General features: G+C 34.4%; 1 protein-coding gene across 1 annotated transcript; it reads right to left on the bottom strand.

The window, feature by feature from the left end:
* Positions 1-4,300: 4,300 nt before the first annotated feature.
* PABPC5 (poly(A) binding protein cytoplasmic 5) lies at positions 4,301-6,325 on the bottom strand. The gene is made up of 2 exons (XM_029240917.1): positions 6,255-6,325; positions 4,301-5,710 (listed from the first exon to the last, which is right to left on the bottom strand). The coding sequence occupies exon 2, from the start codon at positions 5,567-5,569 to the stop codon at positions 4,421-4,423; it is 1,149 nt and encodes a 382-aa protein (XP_029096750.1). The 5' UTR covers positions 5,570-5,710; positions 6,255-6,325; the 3' UTR covers positions 4,301-4,420.
* Positions 6,326-23,113: the final 16,788 nt, after the last annotated feature.

Raw genomic sequence — 23,113 nt, 5'->3', positions numbered from 1 at the left:
AACATTGATCTTTTTTTTGTGCCAAATGGGAGACCTTTTAAAACTGACTCTGACTTTTGAGTGTGAAAGTACTTGGAGTTAGTTTTTAAAAGTTTAATAGGGTAGAAACTAACACAACATTGTAAAGCAACTATACTACAATAAAAATTTTTAAAAAAAGTTTCATGGGAATTACATCCTCAGTATTTGTATGTTGAGTTAGGCCTCTCTCTTTTCAGATATCCAGTGGTAGCTAGATTACTTCTAACTACTGACCATGATCACCTGGAGCCAAGTGGGATACATTAACTTTTATAAGGCTCCAGGAAACCATTTGTTAGGTTATAATTCATGGGAAGTAAATAACAACCTGAAATATGTAAGAATTAATTCATTTCACATGCACAAGCAGTAGTGTCTCAGGGATGATCATCATTGCTTGGTTCAATATAGGAGCAAGATCTTGTGGAGTAGTCTTGGTCTTGAAGCACCATCCCAATAATTTATTTAAAAAGTGTTACTCTACAAATAGACTTTTATCTAAGTTATGCCAATTATTAGAAGCTCTGTCTAAGGTAGGCCCATCAATCAAGTGTTGAACATTGAGAAAAAAGAGGGCATAAGTGTAAAAGCACTGATAACACCTTAACAGTATAAGCATGAATCTGTGTCATCAGTAACACTGTTAAAAGCACCAATCTATGTAACCAATCTGTTCTTAATTATTTCTTCATAGGATGAGATTTAATAAAAATGGCTTATTCTGTAATAATTCATTTCTCTTGTAAATACTGAAAAGAGAATTTGAAAGCAAACAAGTGGAGAGATATAATCCATAGGTTATGAACTCATTAATTCTGCAAGTAATCATGGAATGCTAATTATATTCCAAGTTTTGTCATAGGTACTGGGAACACCTGTATCATCTATAATCAGTCATTTATTGATACATTTCTAACTATTCCCTTAAATTAGGCTATTTATTTATAGGTAAGATGGTATTCACTCCATTCCTAAATATTCCCTTAAAGAAAAAAGTAATTCTTACTTTTTTCACTTAGCTAAAAATATCACTTACACATGTAACATCTTGTTTTTCCCCTTAACCATAGATTCAACCAGAAAAGCACCAGGATGCTTGAAACTTCCTATACAGAAAATCCTCCCCAAATAACCTTTTCTATGATGCTTGCAATCACACACACAAAAAATGTTCTTAATTTTCTTCTCCCTGGGCACATTTGAAACTTGTACAAGTGACTATCTTGAAAAGTTGAAAAAAAGAGTATGAAAAACAAAAAACAAAACCTTAGTACTAAACACTCCACTATTAACTTGATCATTGATAGTATAGTTTTACTAATCATCCAGAAAATGAATAATAACCTATTTTAATGCTTTGTCACTGATTTAAGCTGTTCAGTTGTTTTGTTCCCCCTTGGAAGCCTTAATTATCAGAAGTGTATTAAATGTAGCTAAAAATGAAAAGTACAAGATTGAACAACTACCCAGGTGTTTGTGTTTAAATAGAGATTACCTTTCCTTTATATTTTCCCCCTGCTTATATTTATATTTTCCACCTGAATTTACAGAGTTCTTTTGACTGATTTGCAGGGTCTTAACATGTATGTTTTATCTGTACTTAGCCACATTTTAATTAATCCTTTTCTTTATACTGACTAGCTTTTTGAAAACAGTAATAATTTAAATTCTTAAATAATTTCCCAAAATGTATTAAATGTTTATACTTGCGGATTTTTACCTTCTAGAAATCTTTTGCGATTTATTCTGAATCAAAGCATTTGTAAAGGTCTTAACACTGACACTTCAGGTTTACAAATTTAAATGACAACTGGCAATGGGGGAAAAGGAATAGAGAATACATATGGTAAATAATTACCAATGTAAGTATTTTAAATTTTATTTGAAGTTGCTTCATTTTCATATATCTTAATGATCACAATGATGTAAAGCAAGTAGACTCATAAAATATGAAAAATTATATCCTGTTAGTTTTTTCTTTTGTATTTAAATGAAGAATATATCATTAACTTTTCAAATTTTAGATACATATATATCAATATGATGTGCATTTTTATTTTTCTAGTAGATTTAAGCTTTTACATGCTCTAGATATTTTTTATCAAGCTCCTATAACTCATACTGTTTTTAAGCAAGGATGCTCATCACAGCATTGTTTACAAATGTAGAAACATAGAAAAGCATGTAAATCTCATTCAATAATGAACTACTTAAGGTAAGTTATAGTACATCCACCCAATGGAATACTATGCAGTCACTAATTGATGATACAGATTGGTATTTATTGATATGAAAAGATGATTATATTTTAGTTTAAAATAAAAAAAAGTACATATAGTATGTTTTCTTTTTTTTTTGTAAAACAGTGTGTGTATACATAGGGGAAAAGGCATGAAAGTATATGCACACACTTAAAATATTAATGCACACACAAAATACTAATAGTGGTTATTTCTGAACTCTGGGAATTTTAATTCCTTCTTTATAAGTTTCTGCATTGTTGTACATTATTTTACAAGAAGCATGTATTATGTTTATAATCAATAGAAACAGTAATTTCCATTTGAAAATATTTGATAATGAATATACAAGTCATTTGTAGATAAACAATTACATAGAAACAGGTTATTCTCATTATTTTATGGGCAAATAGCCAACAAAAGTGTTAATAAAATTATATATTTATATTGTATTATGTATGAAACCAAAGATTTCTATATAAATAAAAACCAACTGAGAATAGAGTTAAACATTTTCTTACTGTTAGATCTGTGGTATAAGTGAATCCTATTTTTAAAAAGTAATTATTTCAATTTTACATAAATTAGGTATTTATCTCTCTAATCCCCAAATCGATTTGAACTGGCATATATTAAAAGAAAGGCAATCCAAAGAAAATATGAAAGCAAGTGTAATATGGATGGAAGGTAGATGGATATGGAGAAGAGGGAACTAAAAGTGAAACACAGAAAGTCCATAGTATAGAAATTACAGGCTAAATAACGTAATTGCAATATAGAACAGAACATTTTGTCGCAACTTTCAAGCAGCTAGACAAAAAGAAAACAAAAAGAAAACAATTAAGGGCTCTCACATGATAGATGGAGGCATGTGACTTAATCAAGAGAGATGACCTTTTCCTTAACTTTGAAACATCTGTGAATATTACCTTATTGATATATTCAACAATTTATAAGAGATAATGACAAGTTCAATAGAAGATGTTATTCAAAGTAGTTTTCCACATCATTACAGGATTGTTTACCTTCTATATTGACACAACAGAGGCTGAAGTTAATCCTAAAGTTATTTATAGACAAAGGCAATTCAGTGCTGTTATTCACCTTTCTTGTTGATTAAACATGATCCATGTATACCTACTAAGGAGTTTAGAAAAATGAGTGATAAGAATGCTCCTAAGGGCTTCCCTGGTGGCGCAGTGGTTGAGAGTCCGCCTGCTGATGCAGGGGACATGGGTTCATGCCCCAGTCCGGGAAGATCCCACATGCCTCGGAGCGGCTGGGCCCGTGAGCCATGGCCGCTGAGCCTGCACGTCCGGAGCCTGTGCTCCACAACGGGAGAGGCCACAACAGTGAGAGGCCTGCATACCGCAAAAAAAAAAAAAGAATGCTCCTTAGACTGTCTTCAAATATCAAAGCTTTCAGAAAAGGTTTTTAAGATGAAACTTAGAATTTAAATAATCAATATTTAAAGTATTAATTTTCTAAGGTATTGATTGAGGAAATACCAATATGCTTCTTTCTCTGGGCATGAAGTTAATAACGAAAACTCTCAAAACTTAGTCAAAGTCACTATCAAGTCTGTGGTATGCCCACAATATATTAAAAAGGAAAAAATATATAAATAAATAAAAGGAAGAAAGAAAGCTCACATCTTTTAAAAGGAATATTCATTTTAAATAATAATTTAAAGTGAACCTATACACAAATATTAACTGGATCATATACGCTTTCCCCTGCTCTACTGATTTCTCAAAAAGCAAGTTAGAAATTTTCACTGTGATAGACTCAGAAGTAAGGACCATCTCGAGAATACTTTCATAGGAGAAAATAAATTTAGTAGTATTAGTGAAATAAGGAAGGAAATATACTCCATTACCTCACTTGACTGGTTTAGCAAAAAAGCATGTGGAGGAATAAATTTTATTCTACATATTCCTAAGGCTATTATATCGAAAAATAGTACAAAATGACAGTTTTACAATTAGAAATTATGTTCTTCACTAAAATGAACAAGGTTTTCTAGTTTCACTTTTTTTCAAAAGAAAGTATTCACTTAAAAAAAGCTGTGAATTCACATAAAATAACCTCTTATCACAAAGTAGCCCAAACTAAGTAGGCACCAGCTTAAGGCTGAAACAAATTGAGCATTCTTATTCTCACCACCTGCGCCTGGCCTGGCCCAGTGTGACATGCAGAGGCTTGGAGCCCACTATGCGACCATTCATCTCATCTACTGCTTTGGTAGCCTCTTCAAAAGAGGAGAAGCAGACAACACCAAACCCTTTGCCTTGCCCCACTTCCACCATCACTTTGGCCCGGCTAATTGATCCAAAGGAAGAAAATTCCTCCTTCAGTTTTTCATCATCGATGGTCTCATCTAGGTTCTTAATATAGATAGGCACCCCTGGAGGCCGACTTTTTTCTTTTAATCTCAGCCGCTCAAATCTTCGCCTTAACTCAGCCAGGCGTTCAATTTTCTTCTGTGCTCGCCCTACATAGAGGACTTTCCCATCGATGGACTTTCCATGCAGGTCTAACACAGCCTTTTGGGCAGCCTCGTGTGTCTCGTATCTCACAAATCCAAAGCCTTTCGATTTCCCACTGGCATCTCTTATTACCTTAACACTCTCAGTTGGCCCGTATTCACTGAAAAGTTCCTTCAGTTTGTCGTCATCCATGTCATCTCCAAAGTTTTTAACGAAAACATTGGTGAAAGTCGCTCTATCTCTAGTTCTAACTTCAGCTGCCCGCTCTTCCGGAAATTTGAATCGGCCAACGTACACCTGGCGGTTGTTGAGCCGCACTCCATTCATGTGCCAGATGGCCCTATTGGCAGCGGCCAGGCTGTCAAAGTGCACATAGGCATAACCCTTAGAGCCGTTGTCATCGCATACTACCTTGCAGGAGAGAATGCTCCCAAAAGCAGAAAACAGATAAAAAAGGGCCCTATTGTCTATGGATTTGTCCAGGTTTTTGATGAATATATTTCCAACTCCAGACTTTCTTAAGCGGTCATCTGGCTGAGACCACATTAGGCGGAAAGGTTTGCCGTTAATCAAATCAAAATTCATGGTGTTCAAGGCCCACTCAGCATCCGCAGGAAAGCGGAAGTTAACATAACCATAGCCCAGGGGGCTGCGGGTCACCGGGTCACGGCAGATTCGGGTGAAGCGAAGAGGGCCAGCAGGCCTGAACTTTTTATATAACATGTCCTCGGTGACATCTGGGTCCAAGTCACCCACATACAGGGCAGCCTTGAGGTACTTCTTTTTCTTGCCAGCAGGATTAGGCTCCCCACTCCCCATCTCTCTGAGCACAGGGAGGAGGCTTTCTTGGGAGAGAAAAAGAGGTTGCTTTCTCTAAGCTATGGGCCAAGCAGCTGTTCACAAACAGAAAAAAAGCCAAGGCGAAGGAAGCTAAAAGCAGACTCAGAATCACTGTTGAGGCTGAGAAAATGAAGTTCAGAAACAGCTGGTCAGCAGGCTCAGAACAAATGCATCAGACAAAAAAGCACCCCAATAACGAATCCGTTCTCCCTAAGGTGGCTTAGAATTTCCACCCATTCAGATCTAAAATCAGTTTCAAAAGCCAGTAATAGGAAAAAAATGTCCCTTTCCCCGTTAAATTGTAAGAAATCATCAAGCAGCTGGCTGGCTCCCCACACCTAGCCTTGCCGACAGAGGCCTCACGACCCGTTTTCTGCATAAATATAGGCCTCAAGCTCGTGTGGGCTTAAAATGATATCAACAAGGGCAGGAGCCGAACATGTATTCCTCCGCCGGCTGCCTGGCCGGTCTCAGGCGGGCTCGCGCTCACTAAGGCCGCGCTGCACACACTCAGCGTCAGCGAAAGGGCAGACTGGACACTTGGTGCGCTGCGGCCGGGCAGGCAGCCTGCAGGCGGCGGATCGGACAGAGAGACAGACAGACAGACACACGCGCGGGGGACCGGAGACCGCCCAGATACCCAAGATGCCCACTGGGTACGGACCGAGTGACGCGCAGAGATTTCGGCAGCCTGAGACTCGCGGCAGGTCCGGAGGGACTGACTGGCAGACGCGCACTGGGTCAGCTCAGACGCGAGGAGGTTCCGGACAGATGCGGGGCGGAGTCAGGAAAGAAGGGCAGATGCGCGGCGGGCGGGCAGAGCGCAGACCGATGGACAGGGATTGCGCCCTGCAGGACACACCGACCCAGGGACTAAAAGCTTCTAGCTGTGGTAGGGCGAGCGGGCGGGGCGCAAGGAAACCCGGAACCGTGCTAAGTAACTTCCCGCTTGCTGTGTGCCAAGATGTTAAAAAAAAAAAAAGAAAGAAAGAAAGAAAAAAAGAGAAAAGAACGAACGAAAGAAAAAGATTTAAATGGTTTCTAGATTTTTCATTTCTTATTTTTGAAATTTTATTTATTATTTTAAAATATTACCTTTAGGCTACTGACCCCAAAATCAAAGGAGGTGAAGACCTAGGCGGAAGGGACTCTCATAATTTTTTTGTTTTTTTAAACAAATTCCCTAAATCGTTTCGAAATAGCATATAGGTTGCATACTTTCCTAAGTGCATTGGAAAGTCAGTTGACAGCTGTACTGGACTCCCAGTCCAGTGCTAAATGATCACAGGGTCAAATAAAACACAGGCCCATGTTGTAGTTGGCCTTTATTTTTACTCCATTGAACTTCAACATAATGGTAGCATTATCCCCAGGTAATAGGCAGAGTTCTTTTCGCTGCTCCAGTAATGCTAAGGTTTTAATGATTGGAGAGCCATAAAATGACTTTTAATGATACTTAGTGCCAGAAAACGTTGAAGATGTGCTGCCTCCATAATCACAAATTGCAAAATCTTAGTTAAAGAGTAAAAGCTGCAGAATCAATGCAAAATATATAATGTTTGAAGATGAAATAAACACGTTAAGATATAGGCACTTTACACAATTAATTGCTAATTTCAACTTGAATTGTCAACTTTAAACCATTGCAGGGAACAATGCTATAAGATTAGACACAGCTCAGAGGTTTCCCAAGATCTCTCTTTAGAGTTTGTGGTAAACTGTTTTGAAAAGGAATGTTACCCCGTCTTCGGAAAATCATCAGTGTCTGTAACACATAACTCAACCAGCCCCTTCCACAAGCCCTCCCCTCAAAAAGAAAATCCGAACAAAACATATGTCAGTACTGTTAGGCTGGAAAAGATCCTGGCAAAAAAGGAATGCAAGAGAAGGACATCACCCCAAAGGGTGTTGTCTTAAATTCTTAGAATAACAGGCTAGATTCATGTGTTGCTTTATTTTCTACAGTTTCTATTAGACGGTAGAGTTGACTAGACATGACAATTTGCCCTCATTATTTACTCAATTATTTTGTAATTTTCTCCTCAAGGGTTCTTGCTTAGCTAAGACATGGAGACTATGTGAGAAAAAGCAAATACAAATTAAAAAATGTTATAGATAGACTAATAGAAACGGGTCTTAAAATATCACCACATTGACCAATATGTAGAAACACTTGTGAACATGTGCTTACTTTATTGTACTTTGAACATATACTTTATAAACATCTTTCCTCATAAACTTAATTGACAATGGGCCAGAACTTTTGTTTTTATTTTTCTGATATAAAAGTATTACTTTACTGAAAATGCTATATTAAAATAACAACATAAATCCAAAAGAATAATTACCACAATATTATCACTAAATCAAATTAATATTTTATTTATGTAACCACCTAAATGCTGTCCATATTCCAATTCATTTGTATATATTTTCTCTAATATTATAGATGGAATTGGGTTGTTAAAAATAATTATTTTCGGGAATTCCCTGGTGGCGTAGTGGTTAAGAACGCACCTGCCAATGCAGGGAACATGGGTTCGAGCCCTGGTCCGGGAAGATCCCACATGACATGGAGCAACTAGGCCCGTGTGCCATAACTACTGAGCCTGCATGCCACACCTACTGAAGCCCACGTGCCTAGAGCCTGTGCTCTGGGACAAGAGAAGCCACCACAATGAGAAGCCCACACACTGCAACAAAGAGTAGCCCCCACTCGCCGCAACTAGAGAAAGCCTGCATGCCGCAACTAGAGAAAGCCTGCATACCGCAACAAAGACCCAACTCAGCTAAAAGTGAATAAATTGGAAATACTTTTAATAATAAAAATTATTATTTTCAGAATAACCTCCACTCTACACTTGCCAGCCATTTTGGGGTCATTGCAGTATAAACATTCTAAACTACAGTGAACATTTTATCAGATCAAAACTCAGAAATTTAGAACTGCTGTGAAATAAATGAATTTTAGTGGAGTTCCCTCTGCTAAGCAGAAGTTTATGGGAAAAAGGGAAACATTTTCATCTATAATTTGTTTAATCATTTTAATATTTACATTGAGAATTGTCTCTGGGATAAAAATCAGATGTGGAACATTTCTCTGTCATTTTTATTATATATTCAAGGTAAGTTTATAGTCTATGTAAATCTGATGCATATATTAAATGCATTAAAAATCCCCACCCAGATTACTAAGGCAGTTGGTTGAAGCATATCTGAGTCTTTCTAAATCTGAGAAACATTTTGCATGAGGAAAGAATCCTGGACAACTGGTATTCTAAGTGCAACCTACCACACATTGTTATTTACAGTTGGTAGAAATTTGTCAGCATGAGAGGAAGAAGAGGACAGTTGGAAATTTATGTTTTTCAGCCTTGTCTTAACAGGAACTTGATCCTGTTTCCAATTAAAAGTCTGAGTTGTGCAAGATGCTGGGACTTCACAATGAAAGTAAATTTGCTACTCTCTTGAATGAAGTCTGGGATGGTTGAACAAAGTAAAACCTTTATTACCTAGAACTTGGCTCATGTTTTTCAGACAAAAAGAGGAAAATTGGCAAAAAAACAATTTGGCATTAAACATGTAGTAGTAAGTTTTGGAGCCAGTAGCAATTCTTTGTCTCTATTTCCAAAATTTTATCCTGCTCCATGAGTATTTATGCTCTGGATGATAATCCTGAAGGCATTTTGATAAGATTTATTATCAAAGAAAGATTAAATTGTGTTTATTAGAATGTACTTACTGAAATGAGAAAGTAAACAAAAGTGGAAAAAATTTCAACAGAATATACAATGGAATGGGATTTATGCTAAATTGTCAATAAACCAGAATATCTCATTTTTCAACAGTTAACCAAAATTTCAGTATTTCAAATTATAAAACTATAGTTTAGATATTTATTCAAAGGCTGTAGCTATAATTCATACATTTATAACCCTAGGTGGTTTGATGGAAATTAAGAAACATTCTTTTACAAAATTTTAACATTTTTTTTCTTTTTTCATTTCTCTCATTAATTGAATCCCTGTTGAATTAAAAAGTCATGCATTCAACTGTGGATAAATCTGAGTATTAACATATAAAAATAATATAACAACTTTATATATATTTAGGTTTAGTTAGGTGTCTCCTTAGGGTTCTCTTTTAATTAGATCCTATTAGTTTAAAATGAACCCATGGAATATTACAATGTAAATTTATGCAATTGCTATGCATTCAAAATCCTGTCTATTTAGAGTTTTACATATGATGTAGAGGCAAAGTATTTTATCGTATTATGCATTAAAATAGGGTAGGAGTATCACCCAATTGACAGATAGTCTCAGACAAATCTCTCCTTACCAGGGTTTGTTTACTGAACATATGCCTCATACAGGGAAAACACACACACACACACACACACACACACACACACACATACACACACACATACCACATTCTTTGATTAAAAATCCTGAGTTATAGTCATTTCACTTGACCTAGAACAATAAATAAAATAATAATTGTTTAAAAATGTATACTTTATTTTCATTTTTAATGGTGGGAAAATATACATCAAATTTACCATCTTAATGATTTTTAAGTGAACAATTCCGTGGTTTTAAGTACACTCACATTGTCATCACATTGTCATGCAAGCGACATCACTATGTCCAGAACTCTTCATCTTACCAAACTGAAACTCTGTACCCATTAATCTATGCTTTTAGATGACACAAAATATGTTAAGCCATTTCTTTATTGTTGGACATTAAAGCTGCTTTTAGTTATTTTATTGTCACAACACACAATGCTATAATAAACGTCCTTATTCACATACTTTTATATATTATTACTCATTTCTATTAAGTAGATTCTCAGAAGTGGGTATCGTACACTTAGATGGTATGTGAATTATTAAATGTTAATATATGCTGTCAGAATTATGTCAAAAATGATGACACAATTTACTTATTTTACCAACAACATAAAACTTTAGAGGAAATGGCTAACTCCTAGCAAAATAGGAATTACCAAATTTGATCCAAAGGAAAAGTGGAAGAATTGCCATATAACAGATTAGAGAAAGATTACACATATGCTATTTAAAAACAAAAAACAGGCACAGGTGATTTTATAGTTGAGTAGTATTATATAATCTTTAAGAAAATACATGTAGTGTTAATGCTATTCATACTATTCTCAACCATAAAAAGCTCCTTAAATCACTTTTATAAAATTGTCTCCAAGAGAAACTTCTCATAAGCCTAGCTAATGTTTTCAAACCAGAATAAAGTTATAGATTGATGGTCAGTCCATCTGCTGATAGAGCTTGGATATATATTGTCTCAGTTGTGTGTATGTTTGGGTGTAGGCAGATTGCAGGAGCATGGTTAAGTGTTACATAATACGGATTTAGAAGGGAATATGTGATGGGAAGAAAATTAAAGACTTCCATTTTAAAATGTCAAAACAAAATAAAACATATTCCAGATACTGATCATGATATCTTGCACTTTTTTCCTTTCCTTCTGGAAAAACTGTTCAGAAAAAGTAAAACGTGGAGAACAGTTCTTCACAGATAAGGAAAACTGAACATTTAAATAAACAGGTGATTGAGGAAAATACTCTGCTTATCTTTCCTAACCTAAAAGTTCAAATGCAAAATAATACATTATTGTTTAATCTTTATCAATGGGAGGATCATAAAAGAAAGATCAAAGTCTTTCTTTTAAAAGACTTCCCATCCCCAAATCCCTGTGTTTTGGCTATAGGCACACTAAGTACTCATATAATCCCTGTGAAAGCTATCGGGACTCCTTCTGTATACTGCTTGTTCATCCATATTCATCTTCATAATAGGTAACAGGAACTGTATGCCCATTTTGTTTTGAAATCAGTCATTATCTTCATGCTTTGATACATACAGCAGAATTATATTAAGTGGACATTAGATTTACAAGGTGAAATACCTATACTTTCCATTTCGTCTTTAATCTCCTTTGCCACGATTTCAAATACACTTTTTTTTTGCATCATGGCTTAATTAATTAATTTTTATTAATTTTTATTGGATTATAGTTGCTTTACAATGCTGTTTAATTTCTGCTGTACAGCAAAGTGAGTCAGTTATACATATACATATATCCACTCTTTTTTAGATTTCCTTCCTATTTAGGTTACCACAGAGCATTGAGTAGAGTTCCCTGTGCTATACAGTAGGTTCTCATTAGTTATCTACTTTACATATAGTAGTGTATAAATGTCAATTCCAATCTCCCAATTCATCCCCCCACCTTGGTAACCATAAGTTTCTTCTATACATCTGTGACTCTATTTCTGCTTTGCAAATAAGTTCATCTGTACCATTTTTCTAGATTCCACATATAAGAAATTTTATACGATATTTATTTTTCTCTTTCTGACTTACTTCACTCTGTATGACAATCTCTAGGTCCATCCACATCTCTGCAAATGGCACTATTTCTTTCCTTTTGTGGCTGAATAATATTCCATTGCATATATGTACCACATCTTCTTTATCCATTCCTCTGTCAATGGACATTTAGGTTGCTTCCATGTCCTGGCTATTGTAAATAGTGCTGCAGTGAATATCAGGGTGCATGCATCCTTTTGAATTATGGTTTTCTCTGGATATACATCTAGGAGTGGGATTGCTGGGTCATATGGTACCTCTATTTTTAGTTTTTTAAGGAACATCCTTACTGTTCTCCATAGTGGTTGTACCAATTTACATTCCCACCAACAGCATAGGAGGGTTCCCTTTTCTCCACACCCTCTCCAGCATTTATTGTTCGTAGATTTTTTGATGATGGCCATTCTGACTGGTGTGAGGTGATACCTCATGGTAGTTTTGATTTATATTTCTCTGATAATTAGTGATGTTCATCATCTTTTCATGTGTTTGTTGGCCATTTGTATGTCTTCTTTGGAGAAATGTCTATCAAGTACACTCTTAAAGATAAGGTTCTTTCATTATAGAATTTTCTTTCCATATATTTCTCTTTTTGGGTGAGGTGGAATAACAAATATTAATACTTTATTAAAAAGTTATGACTATTTCCATAATTATTTTATTAAAGTTATACATTTAATTCTTTATTGTGTCCTTTAACTTTAATTCCTGTGCAATATCAGAGAGCCTAAATGACAAGCTAGTATCTAACAGCGTAAAAACTTGCAGAAACTCCAAGGTTTAAAGTAAACTAATTCATCTGATCTGGAGAGAAAATACACATTTTAATTACTTTGATTTTCCTCAATAAAGAGTCATCAGTAATGCTTACTTTTTGATTTACAGTGTAATCAAAATAATTATTCATTGGCTTGGAGCAACACCTAAGCTCTAGCACATTTCCATTAGAAATAGAGTCCTGTTTTAAATATTTACATTTAGATAGAGGTGATAAACCTACCACAAAATTTCAAAGGATATAAGGGGTCCTGGAGTTATTACTGTTAACTACAGAATCCTGCTTGGAACTCTAATTATTCTTATTTATTTAAAAAATATATTTAAGTCAATGCTAGACTTTGGCTGCTGAAACATTCTTGAAACTTATTTACTACTAAGACTAAAAATCATTCATTAATAATGAGAGGACATTTCTCTTGGTTAATTTATTTACCTATTTGCGGCTCCAATAATATTGAAATGACCTTTAGAATGTTTGGATATATTATTCATCAACTTAAGTGAGCCCTGTGCTTCAATTCTATGCATTTTATGTTTGCTTCAATTCTCCCCCTTCCCCACCCACCAAGACATTTGTTTTTCTTCACATAACTGTTTCAAGAAGTTATCCAATTTTCAAGACATTTGGTGTATGATGGTATCTAGATACATTTTAAGGTCTGTTTGTGGTTTAGCCATTTGCTTAAGTAAAATGTAGTTTTTGAGGGTCCCCTAGGTGCCAGACACTTTGTCACTGGGGATAGAATGTTGAACGAGATACACACGGTCCCTACTATACATTAAAGTTTTTATGTTCTGGAGGGGGGAATATCATAGACAAATAAAAAAACAAAACAAATAAATTAATTCCAATTTGTGACAAAATCCATGTGGGAAATTCTAAACTGGGTGTTGTGATAGCAGTTAATAGTGGAATGCAGACTAGCACAGCCTATCTTAAAATAAAAAGGAACTTCATAATCATTTTCAAATGAGCATTTATTTTACAAACTTATAAGATTTAAATGAAATTTATGTTGATAGATGTAATGAGAAATTATTGCACTGAATGAGGTCTATAGGTCCCAGATAATAAGTCATTTCAGCTTCCCAGAATAACAGCTGACTGAGAAAGGATGTGGTCATATTGAAACCAGTGTATGTTTAGAATTGATTATGCTTTTAGTATAGTTTACTAGCCATGGAAAATACAGGTCAAGCATTAAATAGGCTACCTCTGTTAGACTTTTCCACAAACCCTTAGAAGGGTTGCAGAGAAGGTAAAAGAAAATAAAAATTATATGAATAATTGCCACAAGGAAATAGGAATTAAAATGTTTAAAATTACTTTATGATGTCTACTTATTCATTTTCATAGATGCTCTTTTTGAACATTTTTTCTGTATATTTTGTATGACCCCTTCCCTCTCTCCCTCCTCCTTTCCCTCTCCCTCTTCCTCATTTTGTTAGTCATGCTGAAGTGATAATTCCTGATTTAGGACATAAAGAGAAAGGTACTCAGTATGTGTCTTTGTATTACTGAATCATTACATCTACTCTAATTGTAAGTACTGTACAATTACTACATGTGGAAACATAACTGGAGATGTAAAAAACAAAAAGCAAAACAAACAAAACAAAACAAAAGAAGAAGCCTCTGGAATATTCACTTTTGAACTTAATTGTTTCTATTCAGGCAACCTCAGAAAGGTCTAAAAAGGAAATAGCATCTAGCATTTATTACTTATTCTTTTTCCATTTCTTTCTTTACACTTATTATTCCCTTCTCATCTCTGCCTTTAAAAACACTTCTTCAAGGCCTAGCTTAATTAAATTTTTTTCAAGATTGCCTACTTCATTTTTGGCCCATTTAAATATTTTCTTCTCCCCTTTTAACTATTTTCCAATTTCTTTTATCTTTTGACCATGCTCTCTCTTATATATGGGTCCTTGGACTTCTTTTCTGGATGAAGTATATGATCCTGGGAAATGACTTTTAAATTTTATACTGAAAAAAATTACTTTTCTCTTCTTGTTCATTTGAATTAAATTGAAATTACCGAGACTGAATTGAATTGAAAAGATTTATACAGGGTCAACACATATTTAGGGTGTGAGCCCTCTTACAGCCAAGAGAAACAAGACTAATCAATCATGCCACTGAGCCTGGACCTGGTTTCATCATATTTGTAAGCAAAGTGCTACAGGCAGCTACTACTAGTCATCAGATTTGGCATGCAAAATAAGCCTTTATGGGATCCCAGATACTTTGAATGTGTTATTAATTATTTCTTCCTTTAGTGTAGGATAAAAATAATAGCTATATTTTAAAAGAAGTTATAATTTTCCAAATCTTGCTACAGTACAGTTACGAAGCAGGAAGAGTAACCATTCTCTTCTGACCCACAAGAAAGTTTTGGCCCTGATACAATATCAAGGATCAAGGATCATTATAAAGCCTGAATGTGTACTCATCTTGAAGAAACATTATTTTGAACTCTGAGTATTTTAACCTCATCTAAGTATATTTTTGGATTCACCCTTTTGTTTGCTAGAAGCTGTTGTCATACAACTGTGAACTTGAAAATTTATACTACACATATTGCTTTTCATATTATGAGATACCTTTACACCAGGAGACTTTAGATCAAGAAAAGAGACATTATTTGCAAAACAGACTGAAATTCTGATCTTAATAAAGGTGTAAGGTTAATTTTTGAGGACTGAGAGAGGAAGGAAGACAAACCAGCAATATAACACAACTTCTTCTGCTTTAAGGGACATGTATCCTTTTGGATGGAAACATAAAGACAATGAATGGCAACACTTTTTGCTTTCTGTAAAGAAAACATAAACCCACTTTTTCTGTAATGACAGGATGTGGGTAAACTAATATTAATGGAAACACATGTCTGAAAAATTGAAAACTAAATAATTTTAATTTTATTTTTATCAACTCATACTATTTACTCCAACATTAAATTGTATTCCAAAGTAGGTTCCTAATAAAAAAATATTTTGTGGGCTTTTAAGGAAATTACGAAGTGGGGAAAGTTGGTTTTAATTGCTAACTATAAATTATATTATCCCACCCTCACAAATGATATCAGACATTTTCCCAAGACCTATCTTCATTGTTCCCCTGACACTCAGGGACTTGACAAAAACATAAATCTTTCCACCTTATTGAAATGTGATTGTTGCCTTGGCAATCAATCTATCATGGCACGAGATAGCGGCTAGCTACCTTAATTTTTAGAATAGTTTTAGACTCACAGAAGAATTGTGTGGAAAATGCAGAGTACTCACATACACTCTAGCTCACTCCAAACACAGCCTCCCACATCAATATACTGCACCAGTGCGGTACATTTGTAACAATTTATGAACCAATATTGACACATCATTATCACCCAAAGTCCATAATTTACATTAGGGTTCACCCTTGGTGGTGTACAGTCTATGGGTTTGGCAAATATGTAATATTACTAATCTGACATTACAATTTCATCCAAAATAGTTTTATTGTCCTAAAAATCCTCTGTGCTTTGCCTATATATCCTGTCCTCTTCCCTATACCCTGACAATCACTGGTCTTTCTACTGTCTCCATACTTTTGCCTTTACCAGAATGTCATGTAGACAGAATCATAGAGGATGTAGCCTTTTCAGACAGTCTTCTTTTACTTAGTAATATATATTTAAGGTTCTTCCATGTCTTTCCATGCCTTGAAAGCTCATTTCTTTTATAGTGCTGACAGTAATATTCCATTGTCTAGCTGTACTACAGTTTATTTATCCAAATACCTACTGAAGGACATCTTGGTTGTTCCAAGTTTTACAAATTATGAATAAAGCTGCTATATCTTTGTGTAGGTTTTTGTGTGGACGTAAATTTTCACTTCATTTGGATATATGTCAAGGAGCACAGTTGCTGGATTCTATGCTAACAATATATTTCATTTTGTAAGAAACTGCCAAATTGTCTTCCAAAATTGCTTTACCATTTTGCATTCCCAGCAGAAATGAATGATAATTCCTGTTGCTCCACATCCTTGTCAGCATTTGTATTTGTCCATGTTTTGAATTTTCATCATTCTAATAGGTGTATAATGGTATCTCATTATTATTTTAATTTGCAATTCTCAAATGACATATGCTGATTACCTTTTTATGCATATTTTCCATCTGTATGTCATATTTGCTGAGACGCCTATTCAGATTTTTCACCCATTTTTTTCTAAAAAATTTTTTTATTGTGGAAAGTACACTTAATATGTGATCTACTATCTTAACAAACTTTTAAGCTTATAGTATATTATTATTGACTGCAATGTTATACAGCAGATCTCTAGAGCATATTCTTGCTTCACTGAAATTTTATGCCTGTTGATAATAACTCCCCATTTCCCTCTCTCCCTGGCCTCTGGAAGTCATTATTCTACCCTTTAATTCTATGAATTGAACTATTTTAGCTACCTCATAAAAGTGGAATAATGCAATATTTATCTTTCTACAATTGGCTTATTTCACTTAGCATAATGTCCTCAAGATTCATTCATGTCGTCACTCATCACATATTGCAAATTTCCTTCTTTTCCTTAAAGGCTGAGTAGTATGCCATTGTATGCATATACTACATTTTCTTTATTCATCTGTTGATGGACTAGGTTTTTATACAGATTGTTTGTTGTGAATAGTGCTGCAGTGAACATGGGAGGGTATATATATTTGAAAATCATATATCTAATAAAGGGTTAATCTCCAAAATATGTAAAGAACTCCTACAACAGAATAGTAAAAACAAAACTAATGACCTGATTAAAAAATGTGCAAAGGACTTTAATAGATATTTCTCAAAAAAAAAAAAACATACAAATGGCTAACAGGTATATGAAAAAATGCTCAACATTGCTAATCTTTAGGGAAATGCAAATCAAAACCATAATGAAATATAGCCTCACACTTGTCAGGAGGGCTATTATCAAAAAACAAAGCACAAGTGTTGGAACTAATGTGGAGAAATTGGAACACTTGCACGCTGTTGGTGGGAATGCAAAATGTAAAACTGTTTGGAGGTTCTTCAAAAGATTAAAAAAGAGCTACCATATGATCCACCAATTCCACTGCTGAGTATTTAGAAGTGAAATACCCAGATAAAATAATTGAAAAATAATTGAAAAATATTTTTTCCATTTTTAACTGGATTATTTTTTTTAATTTGTTGAGTTTTTAGAATTCTTTGTACATTTGAGATAATAGTCCTTTATCAGACATATCTTTTACAAATATTTTCTCCCAGTCTGTGGCTTGTTTTCTCATTCTTTTTACAGTGTCTTTTGTAGAGAAGAGTTTTTAGAAACATTTTAATGAATTCCAACTTAAGCATTATTTTCTTAAAAGAATCAGATCTTTGTCATTTCCAATCTCAAGGCTATCTAGATTTTCTCCTATGTTTTCTATAGGAGTTTTATAGTTTTGCATTTTCCATTCATGTCTATGGTCCATTATGAATTAATTTTTGTGAAGGGTGTAAGTTCTGTGTCTAGCACCATTTGTTGAAAAGACTATCCTTGCCTGTGCTCTTTTGTCAAAGATCAGTTGACTATATCTGGATCTATGACTGAGCTCTCTATTCTGTTCCATTGATCTATTTGTCTAATCTTTTGCTAGTATGACACTGTCTTGATTACTATAGCTTTAATGTAAGTTTTGAAGTTGGGGGAGTGTCAGTTTTCTGACTTTGTTCATTTCCTTCAATATTATGCTGGCATACTGGGTCTTTTGCCTCTCCATACAAACTTTAGAATCTGTTTGCCTATATGCACAAAATAACTTGCTGGAATTTTAGGATTGTGCTGAATCTATATATTAATTTGGGAAGAACTGACATCTTACAATATATTTTCCTATTCATGAACATGGAATATCTCTCCATTTATTTAGTTCTTTGATTACTTTCATCAGAGTTTTATAGGTTTCCTCATCTGGATATTGCACAGAGTTTGTCAGATTTACACCTAAGTATTTCATTCACTTGGTGATAATGTAAATATTACTGTGTTTTTTTAATCTTGAATCCTAATTGTCTATTTCTTGTATATAAGAAAGCAATTGACTTTTGTGCACTAATCTTGTATCCTGAAACCTTGCTTAATCACTAATTAGATCCAGGAGTTTTTTTTTTTCTTCTTTTTTGACAATTCTTTCAGATTTTCTACACTGACAGTCATGTCATCTATGAACATAGTTTAATTTCTTCCTTCCCAATTTATGTACTTTATATTTTCTTTTCCTATTGCATTAACTAGGGCTTTCGGTATGATAACGAACAGTAGAGCAGTGTTATGGGACATTCTTGCCTTCTTCCCAGCATTAGTGGGGAAGAACTGTTTCTCATCAGTAAGTATGATGTTATCTGTTGGTTTTTGTAAATATTCTTTACCAGGTTGAGGAAGTTCTCTTTTATTCTTAGTTTGTTGAGTGATTTTATCATGAATAGTTTTAGATTTTATCAAGTGCCTTTTCTGTATCTATTGATATAATCATGTGATTTTTCTTCTTTAGTCAGTTAATGTGATGGGTTACATTAATTGATTTTCAAATGTTGAACCAGGGTTACATACTTGGAATTGTATAATACTCTTCATACAATGTAGGATTTAATTTGCTAATGTTTTGTTGTGGGTTTTGTTTTTATGATCATGAGTGACATTGGTTTGTAGTTTTTCCTTGTTGCATTGACTTTACCTAGTTTTGGTATTAGGATAATGCTGGCCTTAGAGTATGAATATGACATGATTCCTCTGTTTTTATTTTCTGAAATTAATTGCAGAAATTGGGATAATTTCTTCTTTAATAATTTGGTAGAATTCACCAGTGAACCCATCTGGGACTGGTGCTCTCTGTTTTGGAAGGTTATTAATTATTGAGTCAACATTTTAAATAGATATAGGCCTATTCAAATTATCTATTTCTTCTTGAAATAGTTTTGACAGATTGTGTCTGTCAAGGAGTTGGTCCATTTCATCTAAGTTATCAAATTTGTGAGCATGGAGTTGTTCATAATATTTTTATTATCCTTTTAATATTCATGGTACCTGTAGTAATGTACCTTCTTTCATTTCTGATGTTAGTAAATTGTGTCTTCTCTGTTTTTTTGTCTATTGATTTCCTGTTTTCAATCATTGATTTCTACTCTAATCTCTCTTATTTGTTTTATTCTGCTTACCTTAGATTTAATTTTCTATTTTTTTCTAGTTTCTTAATGTAGATTAGATTATTGATTTCATAACTTTCTTCTTTTCTAATATATGTATTCAATGCTGTAAATTTCCTTCTAAACATTGCTTCCACTGCATTTCAATTTTTTATGTTATATTTTCATTTTAATTTCTCCTGAGTCTTCTTCTTTGACTAGCTTGTCATTTAGGTGTTGTTTAATCTCTAAGTATTTTGTGGTTTTCTAGATATCTTTTTGTTTTTTATTTCTAGTTGAATCCCATTGTAGTGTGTGCATACATTGTATGATTTCTACTCTTTTTGATTTGATAAGGTATGTTTTGTGGCCTAAAATATGATCTATCTTGGTAAGTGTTCAATGTGAGTTGAGGAGAATGTGTATTCTGCTGTTGCTGGGTGAGGTATTCTATAAATGTCAATTAGATTCAATTGATTGATCATATGGTTGTGTTCAACTATGTCTTTACTGATGTTCTTCATGCTGGTACTGCCTATTACTGACAAAGGGATATTTAACTTCCAATATAATAATGAATTTGTCTATTTCTCCTTGCAGTTCCATCACTTTTTTTCTCAAGTATTTTGATACTTGGTTTTTAGGTACATACACATTAAAGATTGATATGTCTTCTTGGGTAATTGACCCCGTTATCACTGTCAATTGCTCTCTTATTTCTGAGAATTTCCCTTGCCCTGAAGTTGAATTTGTCTGAAATTAATATAGCTACTATTACTTCCTTGTGGTTAGTGTTAACATGTTATATCTTTCTCTATCTTTTTACTTTTAATCTATATGTGCCTTTATATTCAAAGTGGGTTTCTTGTAGACAATTTACGGTTGGGCCTTGGGTTTCAATACACTCTATCTCTGTCTTTTAATTGATGTATTTAGATCATTGATATTTAAAGTGATTATTGATATAGTTAATTCTTATCTATCACATTTGTTACTGTTTTCTACTCATTGTTTTTGTTGTTTCTACTTTTGTCTTCCACTTTTTTCTGCCTTCTCTCTCTCTTTTTTTAAATTTATTTGGCTGCACTGGGTCTTAGTTTTGGCATATGGGATCTTTGTTGTCATGTCTGCAGGATCTTCATTGTGGCATGTGGGATCTTTAGTTGTGGCATGCAGGATCTTTTAGTTGCAGCATGCAGATGCTTAGTTGCGGCATACGGGGTCTAGTTCCCTGACCAGGGACTGAACCTGGCCCCCTGCATTGGGAGCATGGAGTCTTAACCACTGGACCACCAGGGAATTCCTGTGCCTTCTCTTGCTTTATTTAAGCATTTTATATGATTTTATTTTCTTTCCTTTTTAGCATATAAATTATACTTCTTATTTTAAAACTTTATTTAGTGATTGCCCTGTGGATTGCAATATGCATTTACAACAAAGCCAGGTTCACTTTCAAATAACACCATACTGCATCACAAGTAGTTCATATACCTAGGTATAGATTTATTAGTATTTGTCCTGCTTCATGTTCTCTGAGCTTCCTGGGTCTGTGATTTTGTGTCTGACATTAATCCTGAAAAAAGTTTTCATTACTGCTTCAGATATGTTTTTTGTTTTCTTCTTCTTCTCTTTCTGGTATTATTATTACACATGTGTTACAGCTTTTGTAGTTTCCCCACACTTCTTGGAAATTCTATTCTATTTTGTTGTTGTTTTGCATTTCAGTTTGTGAAGTTTGTATTGACATATCTTCTAGTTCATTGACTCTTTGTCTATTAATAAGCCCATCAAAACATTTCTGTTACAGTGTTTTTGATTTCTAGCACTTCTTTTTGTTGTTTCTTAGAATTTCCATCTCTCTTCTTACATTATGCATTTGTTCTTACATGTTGTCTACTTCTCACATTAGAGTCCTTAGCATATTGATCACAGGTAGTCCTTTTAAATTTCTTATCAGATACTTCCAAAGTCCATGTCATATCTGAGTCTGATTCTGATGCTTGCTCTGTTTCTTCGAACTGTGGTATTTTTTTTTAACCTTTCAGTATACCTTGTAATTTTTTTTTTTTTTTTTTTTTTTTGCAGAAAGGCAGACATGAGGTACAGGGTAAATGTAACTGTGGTACATAAGTCTTTACTGATGTATTCTTAGGTTTTGGGGGAAGGGAAGTATTTTATTGTCCTATTATTAGGTTTTAGCCTTTTAGTTAGCCTGTTCCCCTGGAGTGTGGCCTTTGTAAGTGCTTTTCATCTCTCTCCATCCCTTAAGTGATAGAAAGCTAGAGAAGGCTGGAGTTGGGTATATCCCTTCCCCCAAGATGGTTACCTTCTGGTTAAACTCTGTTAATTAGTCTCTGAAAAAATAGTTTCTCTTGAGGCTAGGCCTTGCTAAAAAATGCTGAATGCTCTGAGTGCATTTCCAAATGGCTACTTCTCCCTACCCCTGCTGGAAACACCAAGACATTTTTGTCTAATCTTCACTGAAAACCTATTATATCTCTTAGAATAAAACTTTTAAAAAATGTGGAAACATCTCTAAGACTGCCTCCCCAACCTGGAGGTTTGTTTTTTTTTTTGAGAAAATTACTTTATTTATTTTTTTTTAACATCTTTATTGGGATACAATTGCTTTACAATGGTGTGTTAGTTTCTGCTCTATAACAAAGTGACATAACATATGTTCCCATATGGCCTCGTCTTGCGTCTCCCTCCCTCCCACTCTCCCTATCCCACCCCTCCAGACTGTCACAAAGCACTGAGCTAATATCCCTGTGCCATGCGGCTGCTTCCCACTAGCTATGTACCTTACTACGTTTGTTAGTGTGTGTATGTCCATGACTCTCTCTCGCCCTGTCAAGGCTCACCCTTCCCCCTCCCCATATCCTCAAGTCCGTTCTCCAGTAGGTCTGCGTCTCTATTCCCGTCCCACCCCTAGGTTCTTCATGACATCTTTTTTTTTTCTTAAATTCCATATATATGTGTTAGCATACAGTATTTGTCTTTTTCTTTCTGACTTACTTCACTCTGTATGACAGACTGTAGGTCTATCCATCTCATTACAAATAGCTCAATTTCATTTCTTTTTATGGCTGAGTAATATTCCATTGTATATATGTGCCACATCTTCTTTATCCATTCATCCGATGATGGGC

The sequence above is a fragment of the Monodon monoceros genome, unplaced genomic scaffold (assembly GCF_005190385.1).
Source record: "Monodon monoceros isolate NGI ecotype Baffin Bay Population unplaced genomic scaffold, NGI_Narwhal_1 Super_Scaffold_22, whole genome shotgun sequence".
Lineage (NCBI taxonomy): Eukaryota > Metazoa > Chordata > Mammalia > Artiodactyla > Monodontidae > Monodon > Monodon monoceros.
Note: the sequence above shows the minus strand (reverse complement) of the source record. Positions and strands in the feature narration are given on the sequence as shown.

Excerpts from the sequence above, each read along its gene's own strand:
- PABPC5 (XM_029240917.1), bottom strand. The coding sequence starts at position 5,569 with ATGGGGAGTGGGGAGCCTAATCCTGCTGGCAAGAAAAAGAAGTACCTC.